General features: G+C 41.4%; 2 protein-coding genes across 5 annotated transcripts in view; both read left to right on the top strand.

Moving 5' to 3' along the window:
• The window catches only part of kcnn2 (potassium calcium-activated channel subfamily N member 2), a 33,878-nt gene extending 22,497 nt beyond the window's left edge, over positions 1-11,381 (top strand). For 3 of the 4 annotated variants that reach the window (XM_053874377.1, XM_053874409.1, XM_053874398.1), the window contains 4 exons: positions 389-499; positions 568-695; positions 6,659-6,728; positions 9,858-11,381. In XM_053874377.1, coding sequence (XP_053730352.1) covers positions 389-499; positions 568-695; positions 6,659-6,728; positions 9,858-10,133 — 585 coding nt within the window. In that variant the 3' untranslated portion in view covers positions 10,134-11,381. The remainder of the gene's footprint in view (positions 1-388; positions 500-567; positions 696-6,658; positions 6,729-9,857) is intronic. The other variant, XM_053874387.1, reaches the window with a different exon arrangement.
• Positions 11,382-12,848: 1,467 nt separating this feature from the next.
• On the top strand, positions 12,849-19,901 carry drg1 (developmentally regulated GTP binding protein 1). Its single transcript, XM_053874425.1, has 9 exons — positions 12,849-13,045; positions 13,389-13,512; positions 14,308-14,483; positions 14,571-14,640; positions 15,173-15,342; positions 15,773-15,903; positions 16,156-16,323; positions 16,389-16,511; positions 19,602-19,901. Exons 1-9 carry the CDS (start codon positions 13,007-13,009, stop codon positions 19,699-19,701), a joined length of 1,101 nt encoding a protein of 366 aa, XP_053730400.1. The 5' UTR covers positions 12,849-13,006; the 3' UTR covers positions 19,702-19,901.
• The last annotated feature ends 771 nt before the right edge of the window (positions 19,902-20,672 follow it).

The raw sequence follows: 20,672 nt of genomic DNA, 5'->3' as shown, positions 1-20,672 counted from the left end.
GCACCATCCTGCTTCCAATGTGGCTCCGGACAATGACTCGCCCCCCCCCTTCAATTTGGCAGCTCCGCGCCAGTCACTTAGAGAGAAAAGGCAAATTAACAGAAAATGGAGCTGGCCTTGAAAGTAAAGCGTGAAAAGGCTGGGAAACTCATTGAAATGCTGTTGCATTTCTTTCCAGCTCCTGCCAGCAATCACAGCAAATGAAAGTAGCTGTCGAAGCAGGCTTCAACAAATCACAAAATCTTCGAAGAACCTGTTCAAAAGAAGCATCCATCAGTGTCAGAAAAGTTGAAAATCATACTGCGGCTTTAAACAAGGCTTTTCAAATGATCATTTTAGAACGGCTGAATTCAATTCTTGTGGACGCTAAATGGCTTCATCCTCTCAGGGTGCTGGCTGCACAGCCTTGGTGGTGGCTGTGGTAGCAAAGAAGCTGGAACTAACCAAAGCTGAAAAACACGTCCACAATTTTATGATGGACACCCAGCTAACAAAAAGAGTGAGTGACGCCCCTTTTTGACAACAACATATTGCCACTTGTTGTTCACTAATTGTGACTGTTTTTAGGTAAAAAACACAGCTGCGAATGTTCTCAGGGAGACGTGGCTCATCTACAAAAACACCAAGCTAGTGAGGAAGATGGACCACGCCAGAGTCAGGAAGCATCAGAGGAAGTTCCTGCAAGCCATTCACCAGTAGGTGTCGCACTTCTGTCGGTTGTTTCTTGAACCTCGACTCTGAATTGTTTGACACCTGTAGCAAACACAAAGTCCATGCGGTCGTGTCCTCACTAACTTGGAGAACCTTTCATTCACAGCAGCGTTGACCGGTTTGCGTGACAACTGGGTTTGATAACGTGTCATGGTGTATTTCTGGTAAACATCCTGTAGAAAACTGGTGCTGGGTGGCTGGCTGGAACATTTTGTTGTCAATTTAACAGCTGGTGAGCTGTCAACAAAAGGTGCAGTACTAAGGCTGCCGTTTAGCTCAGCTCAGTAGATTCCTACAGGTCAAACTGGAGAACTCACCTCGTAGAATCAGACCTTAAAATGTATGGTCTTTTAAAAAAATCATTCTCACCCATCAAGTTCCAGAGGAGTACTTGTCTTCTTCTTTATATGATTTATGTAATTGATTGCAAAGCATTTTCTTTTTCTTATCATGCAGAAAAACGTAAAGCCAATTCAATGAATTTATTTAACCTTTTTTCTTTGAACCAAGTAATTTCATTTGTGATCAACAACCATATTTAATCTACTTACACATAAACAAACCAAAACCTTGTGAAATGACATGAAACCATGATCATCGCAAATAGCGTGTGGTCATTTATTTCGAGAATTATTTCGTTTTTACTGAAGAAAAACGAAATAATTCTCCTTGATGCAAACTGTTGAGAAAATTGGAAAAACTGAATAAAATTCTGAATAAAATAAATATAATGAAACCATGTCTAAATATCATAAAATGAAAATGATATATTTTATTTAAACTCCAAAGAAGATACACAGGGGTTGGACAAAATAATTGATTGTTTCCATTATTTTGTCCAACCCCTGTAAGTGAAGTGTAAATAAAAGTATCACCATTTCAAAACTGCGTCGACAGGTGCTTTCATGAACAGTTTCCACTGTTGGGGTGGCATCACTTTCTTTATCATTTTTTCTTTTCAAGAACGTCTCCATAGTTGGTAACTATCACAGATTTGCAGCTGTCAAGTCAATGCAGTGACACACTACTGCCACCATACATGGCGCATGTATGAACACTGAGCATCTCACAGCCCTCACAGCCCAGGTGTAAAACAAAAAAACTTGTAGCGGCCCTCCAGGAGGCGCTTTTGGTCCAACCATGGGCCCCGGCCCTATGGTTACGAATCACTGTCCTAGAGTTTTATAAAATTCCTTCAGTTCAGTAAGAGTCAGCAACAACTGAATGTTGCGACAATCAAAAAACAGCTGAATGTTTCAAGCTACCAAACTTTGTTTCTGTGTCATGATTTATTTCACGCAATTAAGCTGTTATCGACATCAATAGTAACTTGATGAATTACACATAGAGCAATTAATTATTTCACGGATCTATAGTCCAATGCAAATAAAGAATGTACTCCGACAAGTAGCAAGTCAACCAGTTGTGTTGCTTTTCACCCTCTCTACCATTTTCATAATTTAATATTATAAAATAGTCTTTATTTGTTTTGAATGATATCCCACTAAAATATTTCTGATGTTATTTCTAAGTGACAGCATTGACTAGCATTCACCCGCTTTAGATATCTAGTCTTTAAGATGCCATGACCGAACACTTCTGTCATACTTTATGCACATAATATGAAAACCGACCAACATTTTGGTCTTGTGTTATCATCAAAGCAGTCGTAGGTCACTGCAGACTCTACTGTAAATGCAAGTCTGCGCTGCTGCTCGTCAGAATCATGTACGACTTCAGTTCTGATGAGTCAATACCGTCAGTATAGATGCCCCTTCAATATGTAAACATCATTACATGCCTCAGACCTTTGAAATGATCGCACTAAAACAAGCACCGACTTCATTCAAACAAATGCATTCTGGCTCATGCCGCCCAGCACTAGTTCCACCTCGAAGAAGAAGACAGAATCCACAGCAGGCTGATCGATCTCTTTCCCACCTCCTGCTGCCAGACTCACGTGCTTCCTGAGCTGTGATATCAGACTGCTATGTGCGTTTCGTCTTTGCTACCTGCTGGTCAGATGCTGTTTCGTCAGCCGGTCTTTTAGTGGCTCCCCCGGGATGCGCAGAGCTTTCAAGCTCCAAGAAACACAATGAACTGCAGCCTGTCGAGTTTATGTCATGCAGCACTTTCATGTGGTCCCCGTGTCTTTGATTTGCCCATGAATGCTCCACGTTTGTGTTTTCAAGAGGATATTGAATCCAGTGCGGAGAAATTTGTCTGCGGCTGCTGCAATCCACATCCAAATTTGCACCGTTTAATAGCCTTTCGATATGCTTCCTTAGTGGAGTCATTATCAACCTGCTGTCGTATTTAGGTGATTTGCTGTGGTGATGATACGATCTGGCTGCCTGGCAGTAACAATCTTTGGTATTTAAATCTCAATCTGTGGAGAAGCTGAAGAAAAAGTGGTGTCCGGCTCGGAGTGCAAGGACAACAACGCAGCGGGATGTCAACACGCCGGATTCATTAGGATTCAGTGCATCAGAGCCAGGGTTATCTCTGCGGGCCGGCCGCAGCGCTCGGCTGAGTGAAGGACGGAAAATGGCCGAGCAAATCACTAAAGTGCAAGGTGGAAAAAAAATGTCTTTGACCCGCTGCGAGGTGCTGGTAAACATCCAATCATACACTATAATGATCAGAAGTGGAGAAGGTGTGAAGCGTCATCTGCTCTCTGGTGTGTGTGAAAGACAGCTGCTTTCTGCCCTGAAGATGGATGGACTGTGTGTTTCAGCTCCAGTTCGAATTACCAAAAAAACACCCATAAGCGTTATTACTCAATCCAATTATGGCATAGCATTTCACGTCTGACTCATCTCATATTAAAGAGCGATTGCAAGTCAGTTACTCTTCGAGTGCACTTCTGCTCGGGGCAGGTAACTCAATATCTAATAACACGGCCACGTGCTGAGCAACGCTCGTGTGATCCTGACCAGCAGGGGGGGAGCAAACAGTGCAGATGTGAAACAGAAAAGGCTGCGACACAATAAAAGCATTCTGAGAAGACCCCAAGAAAGTGGCCTAGAACTGAACGGAGGAGGAGCAGAGAGCCATTACCACACAGTCACCACTAGAACTAGGTACCTCCCCCGCTACGGAACCAGAGCCAGTTCCAGGGGAGGACCTTTTTTTTTTTAATCAAATGTCCCTGTATTGCGCTCCTCCGAAGGAGCTTAACTGTACATCGACATGCAACTGGAGCTGCCGTTCTGTGCTGGCTCGGATTCTCGCTTGCAGGCTCCCCCATCCTGGCTCCCCGATTTCTCTCATTTAAACGAACCCCTCCTTTCAATTTTTGAGGCTTTAGAGGATCACAAACTTCTCCACCACGATGACCTTTAAGGCCGAATGCACTATTTAAGACCCACTCTGAGAAATCTAAACAGGTTCTTCTTAAAACGATGGAAGTCATGTTTGAGAGCTTCTTCAAAGACCCACTTTTGTCTGGTGACTTACTGCCTGGATGAAGAGAAGCTAGTTCGAGATGAGGGTTGCAGCAGCCGAACCAGAAAGAAGCGGATTTGATCATCTTATTTCTGATGTTACGATGATTCATTTGTCTACTTCATGTTTCTTTTTTTTCCCTGTTTGTGTCGACACAATGCAATAGAGCTCGGAAGTAAGTCTTCGCCTCACATTTAGAGACCAGACCTGTCGTGTGCATGTTAACCAGAGCTTGTCCTTGAACCCAATAATGTGACTAAAAAAAAAAAAAAAAAAAAAATGACACTCCCTCATTTGATAAGTGAAATTCATGGCCCCACTCAAGCGCTCTCTTAATTTCGTGCTAACAGATCCACATCCTGCTGAGTCAATTTGATCACCTCGACAGTAATGTCACATTTTCCATTTAGCCCTCGCACTTTGTGCCACAGTCAAACATTTACACTCGACTCCCCGCCGTGGCTGTGAGGTCACACGCTGCATACTGTCAACACACCTGTCGAAAGAAGTGAATTTCAATTATCAGTGACGGAGGGTGTTTTTCTTTCCATTTCTGCATGGGAGTGATGAGCGTTTGATCTTTAATCAGAAAGCAACTGATTAAACTCCAACCGACTGTGCTTTCACGTACCAAAGGATGACAACCAGAGCTCTACACGCCTGCAGAAGCTCAGGTATACCACATGTAACGTCCACTGTGTTGTGCTACACACAGTCATGCCCCCACAGATCAGGGCTCGGGGTCATCTTTCGGTGTGTGGAACCATTGTTTTCGCCTCGTACTACACCTGCAGCCACATTCATCTGATTTCTCTGTCGATGACTCAGCAGTTACGACCCATTGTTTAGAGCTGGACAAAAGCATCCAACAAGCTTTCAGAGATGGAGCTATCGAAATGAGCTATCCATCAGCATTAAGATTATTGGCAATGCTGCGCTCACGATGATTTCAGAAAACCACGCTATTGTTAGTGCTAGAGTTAGAATGCTACGGTGCAACACGCCTATGGCAGGTGTCTGAACATCTATTAACCCCATGGTCTGCACTGTGTTTGACAGCGCAGGTTTAAATGAGCAATGCCACTTTACATCCCCAAGGTTGAAGTGGACATCATAGCGAGGAGCAGGAGGAGTGATGTGTGTGTGAAAAGTAGATTGGAGAGCAGGATCGTGACCTGCTTGGAAGGTCAGACTAAACCCTCCGAGCAAAGACCTTGTTTGCCGTGGCAACGATGCAAATGTGACCGACAGTGAGACTGTCAGCAGGGATGAACACAAAAGCCACTAGGTTCTTAACAGGGAAAATTAAAAATACAATCGAGTGGCATGGGATGGAAAAGCATGTGTTATAGCTCTAAGTGAGATTGCTATTACAGATTTAGCGAGGCTGTGAATGTCTTTGAGTCGGCCTGTCCCACCATGAATATCAAGCAGTTTTAAAGTGCCCATTCAGAAGCGGAGCTGTCTGATTGATGGAGGAGGGGAGACACGTGGAATATAAAAGGCAGGTCACAGTGGCCTTCAGTCCTGACCTCCACATGCCCTTTGTCTTGACCCTCTCTGACCCGCAACAGTGGAATTAGTCGAGCAGGTATTGCACCCTACCGTTGGTTATTATTTATTAGGAACGCGTTTTAAACATTGACATTTTTGTAGAGTCGCAGGGAAATGGTCAGTCACGCCGTAAGCTTTAGCGCCCTCTGCTGGTCACACCAGCATCTCTCCACGCAGGAAGCTTACATTGAACTCGAAATCATAAACAATAGCTTACCGTAGTGTTGGGTAACGATCAAAGTGATACGACTCATATGTGAGAGGGGCCTGACACAAGTGACATCAAAAATAATAATATCAGTACTCACAATTACACAATGCAAATCATTAGAATATATTTGGAATAGCCATCTTTTCTTTATTTTAGGTTCGTTTAAGGACACTATTTGTCTTTATTTGCTCTCAAAGATGTACTTGAGTCATATACATGGTGTATTTATGTTTCTTTTTCAGTCATTTACATGCACGTTTACAGAGAGTGAATTATGCTTACGTTTAATGTGATTTTATTGACATTCATTAATCTAAATGAGGTATTGAAAATAACTTAGTACACAAATACTACATATTAACAAGTGGTTTATGTATAGAAATGTGGAAAATGAAAAAGAAAGATTTAATTTTTGGTGTGTTGTAATTTAGAGATAGAGAGAAGTCTAGCATCTAACATTACTTGCATTTCTACATCTGTTAAGACAGTGAGTTGAAGACGCATAAACACAATTTTCAATCTCAAGTCCCCCCCTCCTCGGTGGCAGCCCTCTCTTTACCACTTGCATGCATCTCGACCAAGCAGACTGCCTCTGTAGTCCCCTGCATTCTCGAGAACACATCCTGTGCATGTCCTCAGACTGCTCTCTGTGTGAATGCCTTGTGTGTCCACAATGATGAACCTCATGAGAGCGAACCGTGAATTTATTTGGGTTCTGAATGGTCTTGTGTTCAGATTGAGAAGTGTTAAAATGGAGCAACGCAAGCTGAATGACCAAGCAAACTCACTAGTGGACCTTGCAAAGGTAAGAGATAGACCAACATGTCTTATAATGAGGACACGCAACTATCACAGTTGAGATTTGTGCATGTGTTCTCTGATCCCATTGTGTTCTCTGCCATCAAAGTCTACAGGTGTCAAATGAACAGTGGTGTTTTACTAGCAGCGTAACCGATGTATTGCTTGTGTTTTAATTGCACTAGACAGACCTCCCTGGTATTTGTTTTTTTTTGTTTTTTTCATGTGACCTAATGAGATAACAGGCACCACATATTGGTTTGTTGGGAGGAACACTCCCATTCAGCATTCACTCCCTGTATCCGGTGGTGTTTGCCACCAGATGCACTAAACAGAAGTTGACAAACCTCCGGGGAAGACCGGGCGGCTTGCCAGCCTGACACAGCAGAAATAGTAACCTGGGAAGAGACACTGTGATTTGATGATTCAGCCAGTAAAGTAAAAGCTGCAAATAAGGGGAGGGAGCAACGCGGGGGCTCTGACAGTCAGAGAAGTACTATGCAGCCTCCGTGGCCTGAAGCCAGTGTGCCATGAAAGGCTCTAGTTATTACCCCCCAATCGCTTCATAATATAAAACAGCACAGTTTTAATTTGATAAGATGGTCTACAACAGATGCAGTTCCTCATGATGCTCGCTAGGTGGAGGTGTAGCCTCAGCATCGTCCCCGTGTCCTCAGTGGCTGATTCATCACTGCAGCACTTGGTAAAAATGTAAAAAAAAAACCTCCAATCAAAGCTTTTTTTTTGTTTTGTTTCCCCCAGCGAAATCAAACGGATCGAACTAGTTTGAATATGTTCTGCAAACCCAGGTAGAATCACATGCTTTAATACTGGATAATTCTCCTCAGCATCTCTGCACTTTTCTAATAAAGTTGGGATTATTGCTTCATCAACTGACTCTCACATTAAGGATTTATTTTTCTCTAAGGGGTCGCCGCTCTTCATTTCTTGAGGTCGCAACAATTTATGTCAGTTCCATTTTCTAGATCCTCTACCCCGAGTCCATTTAGAAAGTGCACATTTAAGGATCACGTGGCGCGGCATGTGTGCCAGAGACGGACTCCAGATTGGATTTTATTTTGACCACACATCTGGCTGTGGTCAGAGACGGTGACCGTATTGATCTGTAGGCGGAAGGGAATCACTTAACTTGAAATATGTCATTGAAAGCGTAATGTAATGAAATCAAAATCAAAGATTCTGATTGAAGACGGCAGATGAAAACAGGAAGACTGAGACTTTGAATCTGTTTCTGTTGGGTAAGCCTGAGAGTATTCTGTAGACAATGTCATGTACCTTGCTTACATCAAGATGCCAGGTCTGCTCTTTGTCACTGTGTGTGTGTTCATAACTTGTATGGGAACTTTCTAAAACTGTCAGGGTAGTGACCTTCCCATCAAGTTTCTCTTCCGCAATGAGGATGCTGCCCCTCATTTCCTGCACAATGGTGAACGTAGAGCCCAGACAAAAGGCGACATCTTCATTTTTCTGCCAGTCTGTGCTTCCTTAAAGTGTGTGTGGAGGACATGTGTAGAGTGACCCGCTCACAAATAGACAAAAAATGGTCAATCAGTGTTTGACTCAGGAGAAGGTTGGGTTCTCGATCAAAACACTCCAAATTCTGACACTGATCACACTGATGCACAAGACACCTGGCAGCTAGGATGATAACAACAACAACAAACATGGAGGAATCCCTGAACCAAAGCAAACAAAATCTTCTGTTTGCTTTGCTTCAGGGATGTTTTTCACTACACAATGGCCAGAGTTTCCACTGCTCTGAATGGACTTGAAATTCTTATAACATTGAAACTGATGCAAAATAAACAATATTATGTTGTTTAAACGTATGTATGGGTCCATCATTTGATTCAGTACTTTAGCAAATTCATTCAAATTGAAAAAATGTGGCTCCTTGTGCCAAATATTCTTAGACCATTAAACTGTAATTAATTGAGATTAATGAATCACACATTCTCAAATCCCCTAAAATAAATATATGTTCATTGTTTAGCAGCATCCATGGCGTGACTTGGACAGTCAAGGAGAGTGCATTGTAGGCGCAGGATACACATGATGTGAAGTTCAAACCAGCGCAGGCAACAGTGACATGATGGATAATGATGTGGGGTTGCAAAATAGTCAACTCTGTGATTCAGTCATTTTCTGTCAATGCGACATTCCCCCACATAAGCAACTCCCTGAGTCTGGATTAAATGAGAATGTGATGGATGGTGTCGCCTGCCGGCTTCTGAGGATAATTAGTCTGTTGATCTCAGACACCGCCGGCTGCAGCAGCTGCTTCTCATACCAATGTGAGATTCGGAAATGCGTTATTGACCGTCATAACAGACAGAGCATCTGCAGTGACGGCCGTATATGTGGTGGTTGTCTGTGGTAGAAATGTAGCAAAAAAAAAGCCTTTCAAGCCAATTCAGCAGGGACCTTCTCTGTCTGCTCAAGGCCGACTCCTGATGTGCTCTGGTCCACACGGAAATGTGGAGCCTTTTAAATGGATGCCCGTATAAAATATGTCCTTTGCAAAAGCTGCACTTGCACAGGCTGTAAAGAGTAAAAATGACTGATTCTCACAGGTCACGACTCCACTCAAGCTTCCTTTAACCTTGTAAAATTTTGAATTAGCTTATTTGGCATCCAGCCTGTGCGTGTGTCTTCTTGTACTTCTATCTTTGGGAGAACCAGTATGAGTTGTTAACCAACAGAGTGAGGACCTTTTTGCCAAATGAGGCTCAATTTGTGAAGCCTCATTTTGAGCCTTAAACCTCCAAAATAACCAGGTCATTATAATTGGGTTTTAGTTTGGTTCAGAGTAAAGGTTCAGTTTCGCCATTTGTTTTGGGTGGTTAGGTTTCAGTGAGAGGCTGGGGAAAGTATTATGTAAACCGGAGGCCCTAACACAAACATGTGTGTGAGTGTATTACACTGCGCCGTTTTACTCCTTAGTCACTTTCTTTTGCTAAAGTATCTGTGTTTAATAACTAAACAACTAACTATTTCGCTTTCCTTTCCAAGAATGAGTATATTGAAATAAGTGCACGAGTATTGTGTGGATGCTCAGCACAAGCCGTCGGTCAGTGCAGACAGTGACGTGTCGTTTTCGTCTGCCTTATTCCAGACTCAGAACATCATGTATGACATGATTTCGGACTTGAACGAGCGAGGCGAGGACATGGAGAAGAGGATCGCCCTGCTGGAGACAAAGCTGGAGACGCTACTGAGTAACTTGCAGGCTCTTCCAGGACTCATCAGTCAGGTCATCAGCCAACAGCACAGGGACTTCCTCGAGGTTCAGCTCCAGCCTTACGACAAACACAGTCCTGAGCGCTCGCAGTCCGTGTCCAGACGGAGGTCGTCCTCCACAGCACCACACACCTCGTCCGAGAGCAGCTAGAGACCACGAGGAATGACTTTTGCCATCATATGGCCAAGTTGCATTTATCTCAAAGCCTTATGGTTTCAATAAGTATTACCCAAATTCTGATGACAGAATCAAAGCTACTATGGACAATGCGTTTTAATGGATAGCGACACGCTGTTACTTGTTTTTTTATTACCTCAAACATTGTTGTTAAAAACATTGTTGTCCTTGCCTGGTTGACAGGGCCACAAATAATGGCGCTTCCTTGAGATGAAATGCAAAAACGGGGCTATCATTTGAACTCTCCTCCACTGTTGTGTAGCGGTCACCAGGTTTGAGTGGTGAGGCTACCGTGCGTGAACGTAATGCACTAAAGTAGTGCTTATCACAGAGTCATCTGTGGTTGTCAAAGCAAATTGAAAGATTAAACAAGTAATAATTAGAGTAGTTACTTTGCTAGAGAGACAGCAAATATAAGGTTTAAATTAGTAAATAATAGCCGCTTTGTTGCTCCTATAGAATGAATTGGGGGCAACTTTACCAAGAATTTAATCCCTTGGTCCAAGTGAATGCATCGAAATCTGTACTTGCACTTACTCAATACACTTCAATGCTGTCTGGTGTGTGATGATATGAAGATGCATTGCTCATTAAAGAACAGTAGAGATGTTTGGGGCATGGGTTTATCGTCGTCAGTTCCAAAGTTATTGTGAGTACGAATTAATCAATTTTATCCTCGAGGTTTTTTTTTTTTTGTAGTACTTACAAAGATGGATATAAGGCCTGCTCATGGTCTTGCTTTGCCTCATCCCACAGGTCTCCTTAACTAAAACCAACGCTCAGAAAAAAGTGCACAAAACCAAACCTATACCAACTTGTAGCCATATATGTGCGGTTTCCAGATGTCACTCGAAGATTTACACTCTTTTCTTATCATTGGTCAGTTACAAATCTTTTTTTTTTTTTATCAATTTTGACATTTTTGGTGACTTTTCTAGGGTTTAGAATTCATTTTTGCCATTTCCAAAGGACCATGAGGTAGACAACTTTTTAAAGAGTATCCCCAGTAGGCCTAATGTTTACTCTAATAATTCTTGCACAAATAAATAAGACATTCTCTAACTAATAATTCGGCCGGCATTCTGGGTGGTCAAAGTCCCTTTTGTAGCGTCTAGCCATCCAAAATCCTCTTTGAAAGTCTTACTTGCTCAGAAGCCTGCTCAGACCACAACCCAAGATCATGAGACCTCTAGAGGTCTTACCTCATGGTCCTTTGGAAATGGCAACAATGAATTCTAAACCCTAGAAAAGTCACCAAAAATGTCAAAATTGATTTAAAAAAAAAAAAAAAAAAGATTTGTAACTGACCAATGATAAGAAAATAAAAAAGAGGACTGTAAATCTTTGAGTGAAAAAAATTGATTCTACACCTTTTAAAACCCTAGAAAAGTCACCGAAAATGTCAAAATTGGCAGATGATAAGAAATAGAGCAAAAAGAAATGATCCCTGATTTTCTCACAAAGAGGAGTGTAAATCTTTGAGTGACATACCATTCTGAAAACCTCACATATATGGCAACAGGTTGGTGTAGCTTTGGTTTTGTGCGCTCTTTGATTTCAGTTAAGGAGACCTGTGATCCGCTGCCCTTTCTTCCTGTACTACTCATGCCGTCACCTCACTTGGACAACAACGAATGCAGAGCAACAGTTTGCTGTAACTGTATCTACCTTTAAGAAATATTAATACTATTTTTATATGTTTTGATGAGAACAAGCACACATCCTACAGCTCTACAGTTCTCATGGGAGAACAAGGAAATAACAGATCTAGCATGTGATTCACTCATAAGGTGGGGTTAAGATGTGTTCATAATAACTTTGTTTTATATTATTCTTTGTCTTATATATTTTCTTACTGAATAATTATTTTGCTGAAATGGAAGCTCAAAATAGTGAATGTGGTGCTTTAATTGCAAGGCTTTCTTGTTCAAATCACTAGTATTTTGCTGAAATGCACATTTTCATTCAATACCCGCAAGTCTGTTCTTTCAATACATAAATTTGGTATTCTGCCACTCGATTTTGCAAGGTTCACACTAAAAACCGGGGCGCATAAGATCCGGAGATCATCCATCAAAACAGCAGCACTGGTCTTCCAACCTTAAGAGTAAGACAATAGCAAATAATAATACTTATAATAATACATTTGAACAAACCAATGAGCGGTATTGTATGCGACTTTAACAATAAAAATATACAATTGTATGAAATGTGTGGGTGTTTCTTTGTTTGAATAAGAGAGAGGGTTTGAACAACTCCATGTATGTGTAATATAAAAAGAAATGGCAGCGTCTATCCAATGTTTTTTTAAAGATAATGAACGACAACAATCTTGTTGTTATGTTATTCTATTCATTTTATTTTATTTTATTTTATTTTATTTTATTTGTTTTTTGTTGCACTTTATTCCAAGACACTTTCCTAGTCAGTGGGCTCCCCACTGACCATGGCAATAAATCTGATTCTGATTCTGATTCTGAACAAGATTCTTTAATAATGCGTTAAATCTATAGCAGCTTTGATGTTGCTTTTTTACTTTAATATTTCGCAAGAATGTTTATTTTTAACTCAGTCTGAACTCAATTTGGTTATTTAATTTTACTAATGCATCGTACTATCTTTTCTAAATTGGAATTATGTTATTTTCTTTGGAACTGATTTCTTCGACATGAGGGGAGGAAAAAGGTTGTTATCGCGAGATTTCCAGAGGAGGAAGCGCGCAACTACGCTTGCGTGGTGTGGACCCGTGTGTCAACCCTTGTAGCTCAACCATTTACTTAAGCAACTGTATTTCCAGTTGCTGCAATTTCCCAGGAGGTTTACTGTACATATAAATCCAAACAATCATGAGTATACTCGCCAAAATCGCGGAGATTGAAAATGAGGTAAGTGAAACACTGACGTATGGCACAGACACGTTGCTAACTAGCCGCTAATGCTATCACATTTCTCCCTTCGTTGGGCCTCATACTTAAAATAGTCTCGTTTTTATGACAGTGGACGCAGAGGGTGTATAAATGTCAGTCTAATACATTGTCCGGTGTCGTTTAAAATGTAGTTTAGAATCGCTGACCCCGTCACATATGTCCAGTGCCGGGTGATATCTCAAAGCGAAGCAGTGTTGGTGTCAATATTGAACAGTTAGAATTTTGTGAAAGGTGACAATACTGTTGGTACATTAAACGGACGTCTGTCCTACAAACTGAGATAATGTTGGTGTTACTCTAGATGGCCAGGACGCAGAGGAACAAGGCTACGGCTCACCACTTGGGTCTGCTCAAAGCACGTCTGGCTAAGTTGAGACGGGAACTGATCACGCCGAAAGGAGGCAGCGGTGGTGGGACAGGAGAAGGTAACACCGGCATGGACACACTCGTTTTCAGCGAGTCGAATTTTCACCGTATATGGAAATAGTACTGGTCGATATTAATCTATATGTGGTGGGCAATATGGCAAAATACATGCAAGATTTTTTTTTATCATAAAAACACAGATTTTTTTTATCAAGATTTCATTTTTTATAATCAGACAATTCCGTCCAAAGAACAGATTTTTGCCAATATGTGCAAAAAATGTTAACATAGCAAAAGGCATGAATAGCACTCTGTCATCATACCAGATGGGTTTTTGATAAACACGAAACTTACTATAATATCACTGAAGACATGACTGTTTGCTTTCATCAACAGTCATTTTAACAGGGTTTAAGTGCTCAAAAATACTGACTTGCTTACTGGAAAAGGTCAACTAAAATACAGCTTAAACAATTTTGGAAAAATAAAAAGCTCAGATCAGAAAACTGTAATGTCTGATAGTTGAACCTGAATATTACAAATCCAGCACTGTCCACATAGGCATGAGAATCAGTGAATTTCCATCTAATTTATTACCAGGGAGAAACACCCTTTTCATGGAAACCAGTATGATGGCACTGCAATGAGGGCACTATAAAGGCACGAAGGATAGTACGTTTAGGTGTCCTGCTAAAAATGCAGGACGTTCAATTTCTCGTGTTTTTGCAGTTTAGGGCTTCCCCTGGACCCCCAGATGCCTGAGTGCATATGCATTAGATGTAGATTGTGACTGGTGTTATTACATTCTGTGTGTATGAGTAAATGTTTTTCTGTTTTTTCTAATTCCTTTTCAGGATTTGATGTAGCCAAAACTGGAGATGCCCGTATTGGCTTTGTTGGGTTTCCTTCGGTGGGCAAATCAACTCTGCTTAGTAACCTGGCTGGTGTTTATTCTGAGGTTGCTGCCTATGAGTTCACAACTCTGACAACGGTACCTGGTGTCATCCGCTACAAAGGTGCAAAGATCCAGGTACAAACCCTCTTATTGTTCCTGGGAGGACTATTTGGACTATTTCTTTTTTCATTGGATTGATTTTACTTCTCTTAATATTGCTAGCTTCTGGATCTTCCTGGAATCATTGAAGGGGCCAAGGATGGCAAAGGACGAGGGAGACAAGTCATTGCAGGTATGTGTATAGGTGCAAACTAAAACGCATCACTACTTTCTAATGTGATATGATATCCTTAAGTCTGTAAGCATGTACTGTCTTTCCACTCACAAGGAGAGGCCATGTTATCATGATGTAAATGAAAGGGTAATGTTGAGCTGTCTTTCTATGTAAATTTGGGATGCTCTGATCGATCGGTCACCGATCGTGATCGGCTGATTTCAGCATGACCGTTGAATTCTACAAGTTTTTTTTCTCTATTTTTTGCCTCCTTGAAGAGGTATATTAAAACATATCTGAATTAAAATGATTGAATGGTTCATGTTTTCACATCATGTACGCAGAAGGTCTCCTCATTTGGATTACAAATTCATTGTCAGTCCATGTGATCGGTATCAGTGGTGATCGGCAGCAAAAACCCTGATCGGAGCATCCCTAACATAAATGACCACAAAGTAAACCGCTAGCAGGAAAAGGTTATTTGGATTCTACCTGTTTTTGTCCTCGACTATACTGAGCTATCTCATTGATTTCTTGTGATCTGTTTTAGTGGCTAGGACCTGCAACCTCATTCTGATTGTTCTGGATGTTCTCAAGCCACTAGGACATAAAAAGCTAATAGAGCATGAGCTGGAAGGATTTGGCATCAGACTAAACAAGCAGCCTCCCAATATTGGATTCAAGAAAAAGGACAAAGGCGGCATCAACTTCACAGCCACAGTAAGTAGACAAGGCTACCAAAATCCACCCTGCTCCATCTATCCCAAATGGTATGAGTCCTGCTGTCCTCTCCAGGTCATTTAGCACACCTCATTTGGTGGTGTCTTCCTTTTCTCTGCCTTCTCTGTTGCTGACATGTCTGATCTTGTCCATGTCATATTGCCTATAACTTTTAAGGGTTTACCTGCTGTCATTATTTTGGGTACATCTCTTCTCATTAAAATACAATGGCCATCCACCAGGAGATCTGTTGCAGAAACGTCCCCATAGATCAACTTGCTGATTCCCCTAGCAACAGTAACTGAGCGTTTGAAATAGCACCCTCTAGTGGACTCCATGATGCTCGGTCGTCTGTGCTCCACAATATTGTATTGCCATATGGAAACTTCCATGTCGATTAGCGTCTTTTCCTGTCGTCCTGTCACTGCAGTGCACACAAAGTGAGCTGGATGCCGACACCGTCAAGACGATTCTGGCTGAATACAAAATCCACAATGCCGACATCACTCTGCGCAGTGACTGCACAGCTGATGACCTCATAGATGTGGTGGAGGGAAATCGGTAAGATGGCTCTTAGTCATACACTGTGGGTGGGGTCTGCTGGGTTTCCACACGAAGGCAGACGCAAATGCTGCGTGCAATGTGTGGATCCATCCTGCTGTTTGCTACAAATAAGAAGTATTCCTGATGAAATGGATTACTGAAGCTTCCTAATTCTAATCCAGCAGTTTATGTTGTTTGATCAGATGAGCATTTGTGCTTACACTTTCAACATCTAAACCAATGGCAACTCCCCCCTCCCTCACTTGCTAGGGTCTACATCCCGTGCATCTATGTGCTCAACAAGATTGATCAAATCTCCATTGAAGAGCTGGACATCATCTACAAAGTTCCCCACTGCGTCCCTATCTCAGCTCATCATCGTTGGAACTTTGACGACCTTCTGGAGAAGATGTGGGACTACCTGAAGCTCGTGCGCATGTAAGACTCCGATTGTTGGTTGCCAAAGCTGAAAACTCTTCCTGACCATGTCGTGTTATTGGTAGCTACACCAAACCTAAAGGCCAGCTTCCCGACTACACGTCCCCTGTGGTTCTCCCTGATGAGCACACTGCAGTGGAAGACTTCTGCTTGAAAATCCACAAAAATCTTATCAAAGAGTTCAAATAGTAAGTACATCCTTCACCTAAGTCGAATGAGTTACAATATGCACCCAGAATGTTTGGACGCAAATCAGGCAGTGATGCTGACTGGAGATGGGCTGTCGAAGACACTGCACATAAAGTGGTGGACTGTTTCTGGATAGAGAGCTCCAAAAAGAAAAAATAATGCTATCTGAGCTGGTTCAGCTTTGCTATACTAAAGTAGCCATGTATTTTGTGAGGTACTCACAATCGCCATGAAGTTAGTTAGTATACTACTCAACTGTAACCCAAAATATATGTTGATGAAACTATCTCCAATCTCATCCTCTAGCGTCACAGGCACGTAAGGCGAAAAATGGAACATTTCTCTCTTATTTGAGAGGAAAAACACATACTTCGTTGATGTTGGAGACAGACTCCAGTAGTGTAGCAGTCAAGACCATCCCAACCAAGACATTATCAAGAGTGGAGAGCATATAGGCCTAGACAAGACGAGACATTTTTGCCTTGACTCTCGGTGTTCAGGTGTCCTCCTGAGTAGTTAGGAGCCAAAACATGCAGACGAGACTGAGACTCCAATCAGGATTTTTACTGCTGATCGCAGATACCAATCGCATGGATTGACAATGAATTTGTAGTCAAAATGATCAGACTTGTGTAAATGAAAAAATGAACTTCAATGAAATATTTTTATTTTTATTTCATGTTCTTATATACTTCTTCAAGAAGGCAAAAATAGAAAAACCTTGCTGAATGCAGCAACGATTCTGTCAAAAGGACTGAAATGAAAAACATTTAATTCAATGTGAGACATCGCAGGTGAATATCTCGAGACTGTGCAATGTCTATGAAATATTTACACACTGTAGCAGACAGAGAGCACTGCATTCATGAAAGTTTCCACTCTGGACTTTTTCAAAAGTTTCAGATTCAGGTGGCTCACAAACGCTACACCTGACTCCAAATGGCAACAGATCCAGTCGTTTCCATCTCCGCGTAAACGACACCTGAGAAAGGCTGCTCATCTAGCTCAGTGAAATTAATAATTATTTCTTATCATTCTGAGTGTCACGCTCGGACCAGCAGGTGTCGCCAAGCGTCAGCTGCTGCTGAGGAACCAGCGGTCTCACTTTCATGAGCCCGGAAAACTCTTTGTGCTCCGTCAAGTGCTGGCGCTTTAAATGGCGTGTTTCATTTGAAGGAGCATCACTACGCAGGATTTTCCCGTGCATGTGCTGCAGGATGCAAACTCAACATGAGAGATTGAAAGAAGCTCCACAGCAGACATACTGCTGCTTTGTGAGTAGGGAGGAGCGGGCATGTTAGAACCAGTGGGGCTTCGTAAGAGCACCGGCTGTCATGCGTGGTCAGTGATCGGCAATGACTGGTAGTAATCGGCATTCACCGGTCACACTGAAATTGGCCGATCGTGATCGATGACCAATCGATTGGAGCAACACCAGGCTCCAGTAATGCAGAGAACATGACAGAAGAGAATAACTGCTGCAGAACAGCTGGTTTACTCATTGAACAATTAGTGATGTCTATGGACACAACTTAGAGCTGTCATAGATAATAACTATGTAGTTATGGTATATAAATAAATGTTGACCATGTTGAACACATATTGTTTAACTATATAACTGTGTATCACTTATGGCACTATTGCTGCTGTAATGTGATAATATTGGTGCCCTGTGATTTCTGCTCCAAATATACAGCTTGTGTATGTATGAACATCGAGCTACATATCTCTCATCAAACTATTCATAAATAAAGATTGCTTGATGACTGGCACTCTTCGACACAGTAAAACCAAAATAAGTCGGAGCAGATTTCATGTGATGTGATACGTCAAGATGTGTCTCTTACTGGGTTTTGTTCAAGCAATGTATTCATGTCTCAAATGACTGTATTCCATTTATGCCTTGTGTTCTCATACACAGCATACAGGTAGTTCAACTATCAACTCTGAAAGCAATTGGTGACTGTTGGTTCATGTTTGACTCCAGTCTACACCTAATGTCATTGTCCTTGGGACAAGTGAGCAGGAAATCTGGGCACCTATTGTGATAGCAATAGAAAATCTGACTTGACTGTTGGTTGTAGTTCTCTAACCAACTGAAGCTGTTCCGCAATTCTGTTCTAAGCTTTAACCACAAGCTTTGTTGTGAGCATAGGTCACATATAGGTCAGGTTCTTGTTGCAGAAGTGTTTCATACACGTTATTCTGTGAAGCTGTTAGAGACACCTGCATTGATCTAAGGGTACATTTTATGTACAATGCACCTGACTTAAGCCACCTTATCTGCATTAGTTTTTATCGGACCGTATTTCTATTTATCGTTGTTCAAGAGGCGTTCATGCATATTTAACCATTTTAAAGTGATATGAATTGACCTATGTGGGGCTCATGGTCATGATTCATTTGCTGACCAGTCATTGTTCATGCTGTGATGCATGAGCACCAGAGCTGGACCGGAGCGCAGTGGAATATCAATCACATTTCTTCCTTTTAAGCAATGAGCCCTGTTGTCTCCACTATGAGCTGTGATCTGATGCATCAAAAGCAACAGTTTGATTACTCTTACAGTGATCTTAAGTACAGTACAGCAGCTTGGACCATGCAGATGATGCATCTTTTTCCTTGTGCTGAGTCCATGACAGTATTGCTAGTCGACTCATCTACTTTTGATATTTACAGAATACTTCTGACTGATGAAGATTTACAGTTTTGCAGCCACATTTTAACTTAGAATAAGGGATATGGCCTGAACTGGTCATTACCTGGAGCATTTCTCTATGGCTGCAGCTCTTTAAATGATCAGTCACATTGCTCAAGGTTTTGGATTGAGATCAGAGCTGATGTTGCAGCTCCATCTCTAAATGGACGTGAACAATCAGTCACTTCCTTAGTGCTGGTGAGCATTAACTATCCTCTCGGGACCTGATGGGTCAAACGTTTGACCCCCATGACCAGGGATCATTTGTAGGACAGGATGTGCTATCCCTTTATCCCGGTGAACCTTTTGCAGAGGTTGCAGTTGCAGGAATAAACTCTTCATCTCGTGTTCATTTTTAATAAAAACTAAAACTGCACTGTTCCTTTTTCAGCGCCCTTGTGTGGGGGTCGTCCGTGAAGCACAATCCTCAAAAGGTTGGCAAAGACCACGTGTTGGAGGACGAAGATGTGATCCAGCTGGTAAAGAAATAAAAGGAATTTGCATGCTGTACGACCCTTATATCACCCAACATGATGGATGCACCTGTGTCATGTGGTTTCCAGTATTACACTGTAATTTAAATAACATAGTGACAAGAATGTTGCATCTATCAGTGCCTGTCGGGACAAACCACCATGAATAGTTCATATTGAATATTGGTAAAAGCTTTCATTGAAAATAAAACATCTGTACAAACATGTGAGTCTGTTTCTTGTCCTGCCTGATGTTTTGGGTTTTTTTTACCCAAGTTATATGCAAGCCATACAGTCAAAGAGCAGTTTACATTAATCTCAATGTGGAGTTTATATTTAGGATCATTCTAGTTAACTGGATTTAAGACTTATTTACTTATTTAAATACCCAGACATTTTTAAAAGTGTTGTGTAGTTAGTCTTACAATTTAACTCAATTTCTGCCTGCGACAGTCTTCAACCCTTTGACTCTTTGGGAGGAACCACAGACAACAAAATATCATGGAAATCAGAATGGAAAAAAATGAATGTTGCTGCTTTACCTCGTGTATCTTTTTGTGACACCAAGGATATCACAGGAACTTAACTAGTCACCGACTACCTCAATGATCAGTTGACTAGTCGGCATATGACATGTAGGGGTTGACTCATAAACCCGTCTGCAACTAATCTAACAGTCAATTGTAGTCTAGTTGTTGTAGTATGGATAGTAAGCAAAATATTCAATGTTAAATCCAAGACAAGTAAACTTAGTTCATGCACATAAAATAAAGATTTTATGGTGAACAAGCTGATGATTGTTGATATACTTTAATGGAATGTATTTATTGAGTAGACCGAACTATCAATTGAAATACTATGTTTAGATTTAGATTACATTGCCTTTATTCTTCCCATTTTTTATATATCAATGTGATTAAAAACAAAAAAGCAATGGTTTTTTGAACAAACTTGTTTAGTTTTAATGGCAATTTAACTTTTGTATTTTG

Source organism: Synchiropus splendidus, chromosome 1 (genome assembly GCF_027744825.2).
Source record: "Synchiropus splendidus isolate RoL2022-P1 chromosome 1, RoL_Sspl_1.0, whole genome shotgun sequence".
NCBI lineage: Eukaryota > Metazoa > Chordata > Actinopteri > Syngnathiformes > Callionymidae > Synchiropus > Synchiropus splendidus.
The sequence above is the reverse complement of the archived record's forward strand: the minus strand, read 5'-3'. Positions and strand labels throughout refer to the sequence as shown.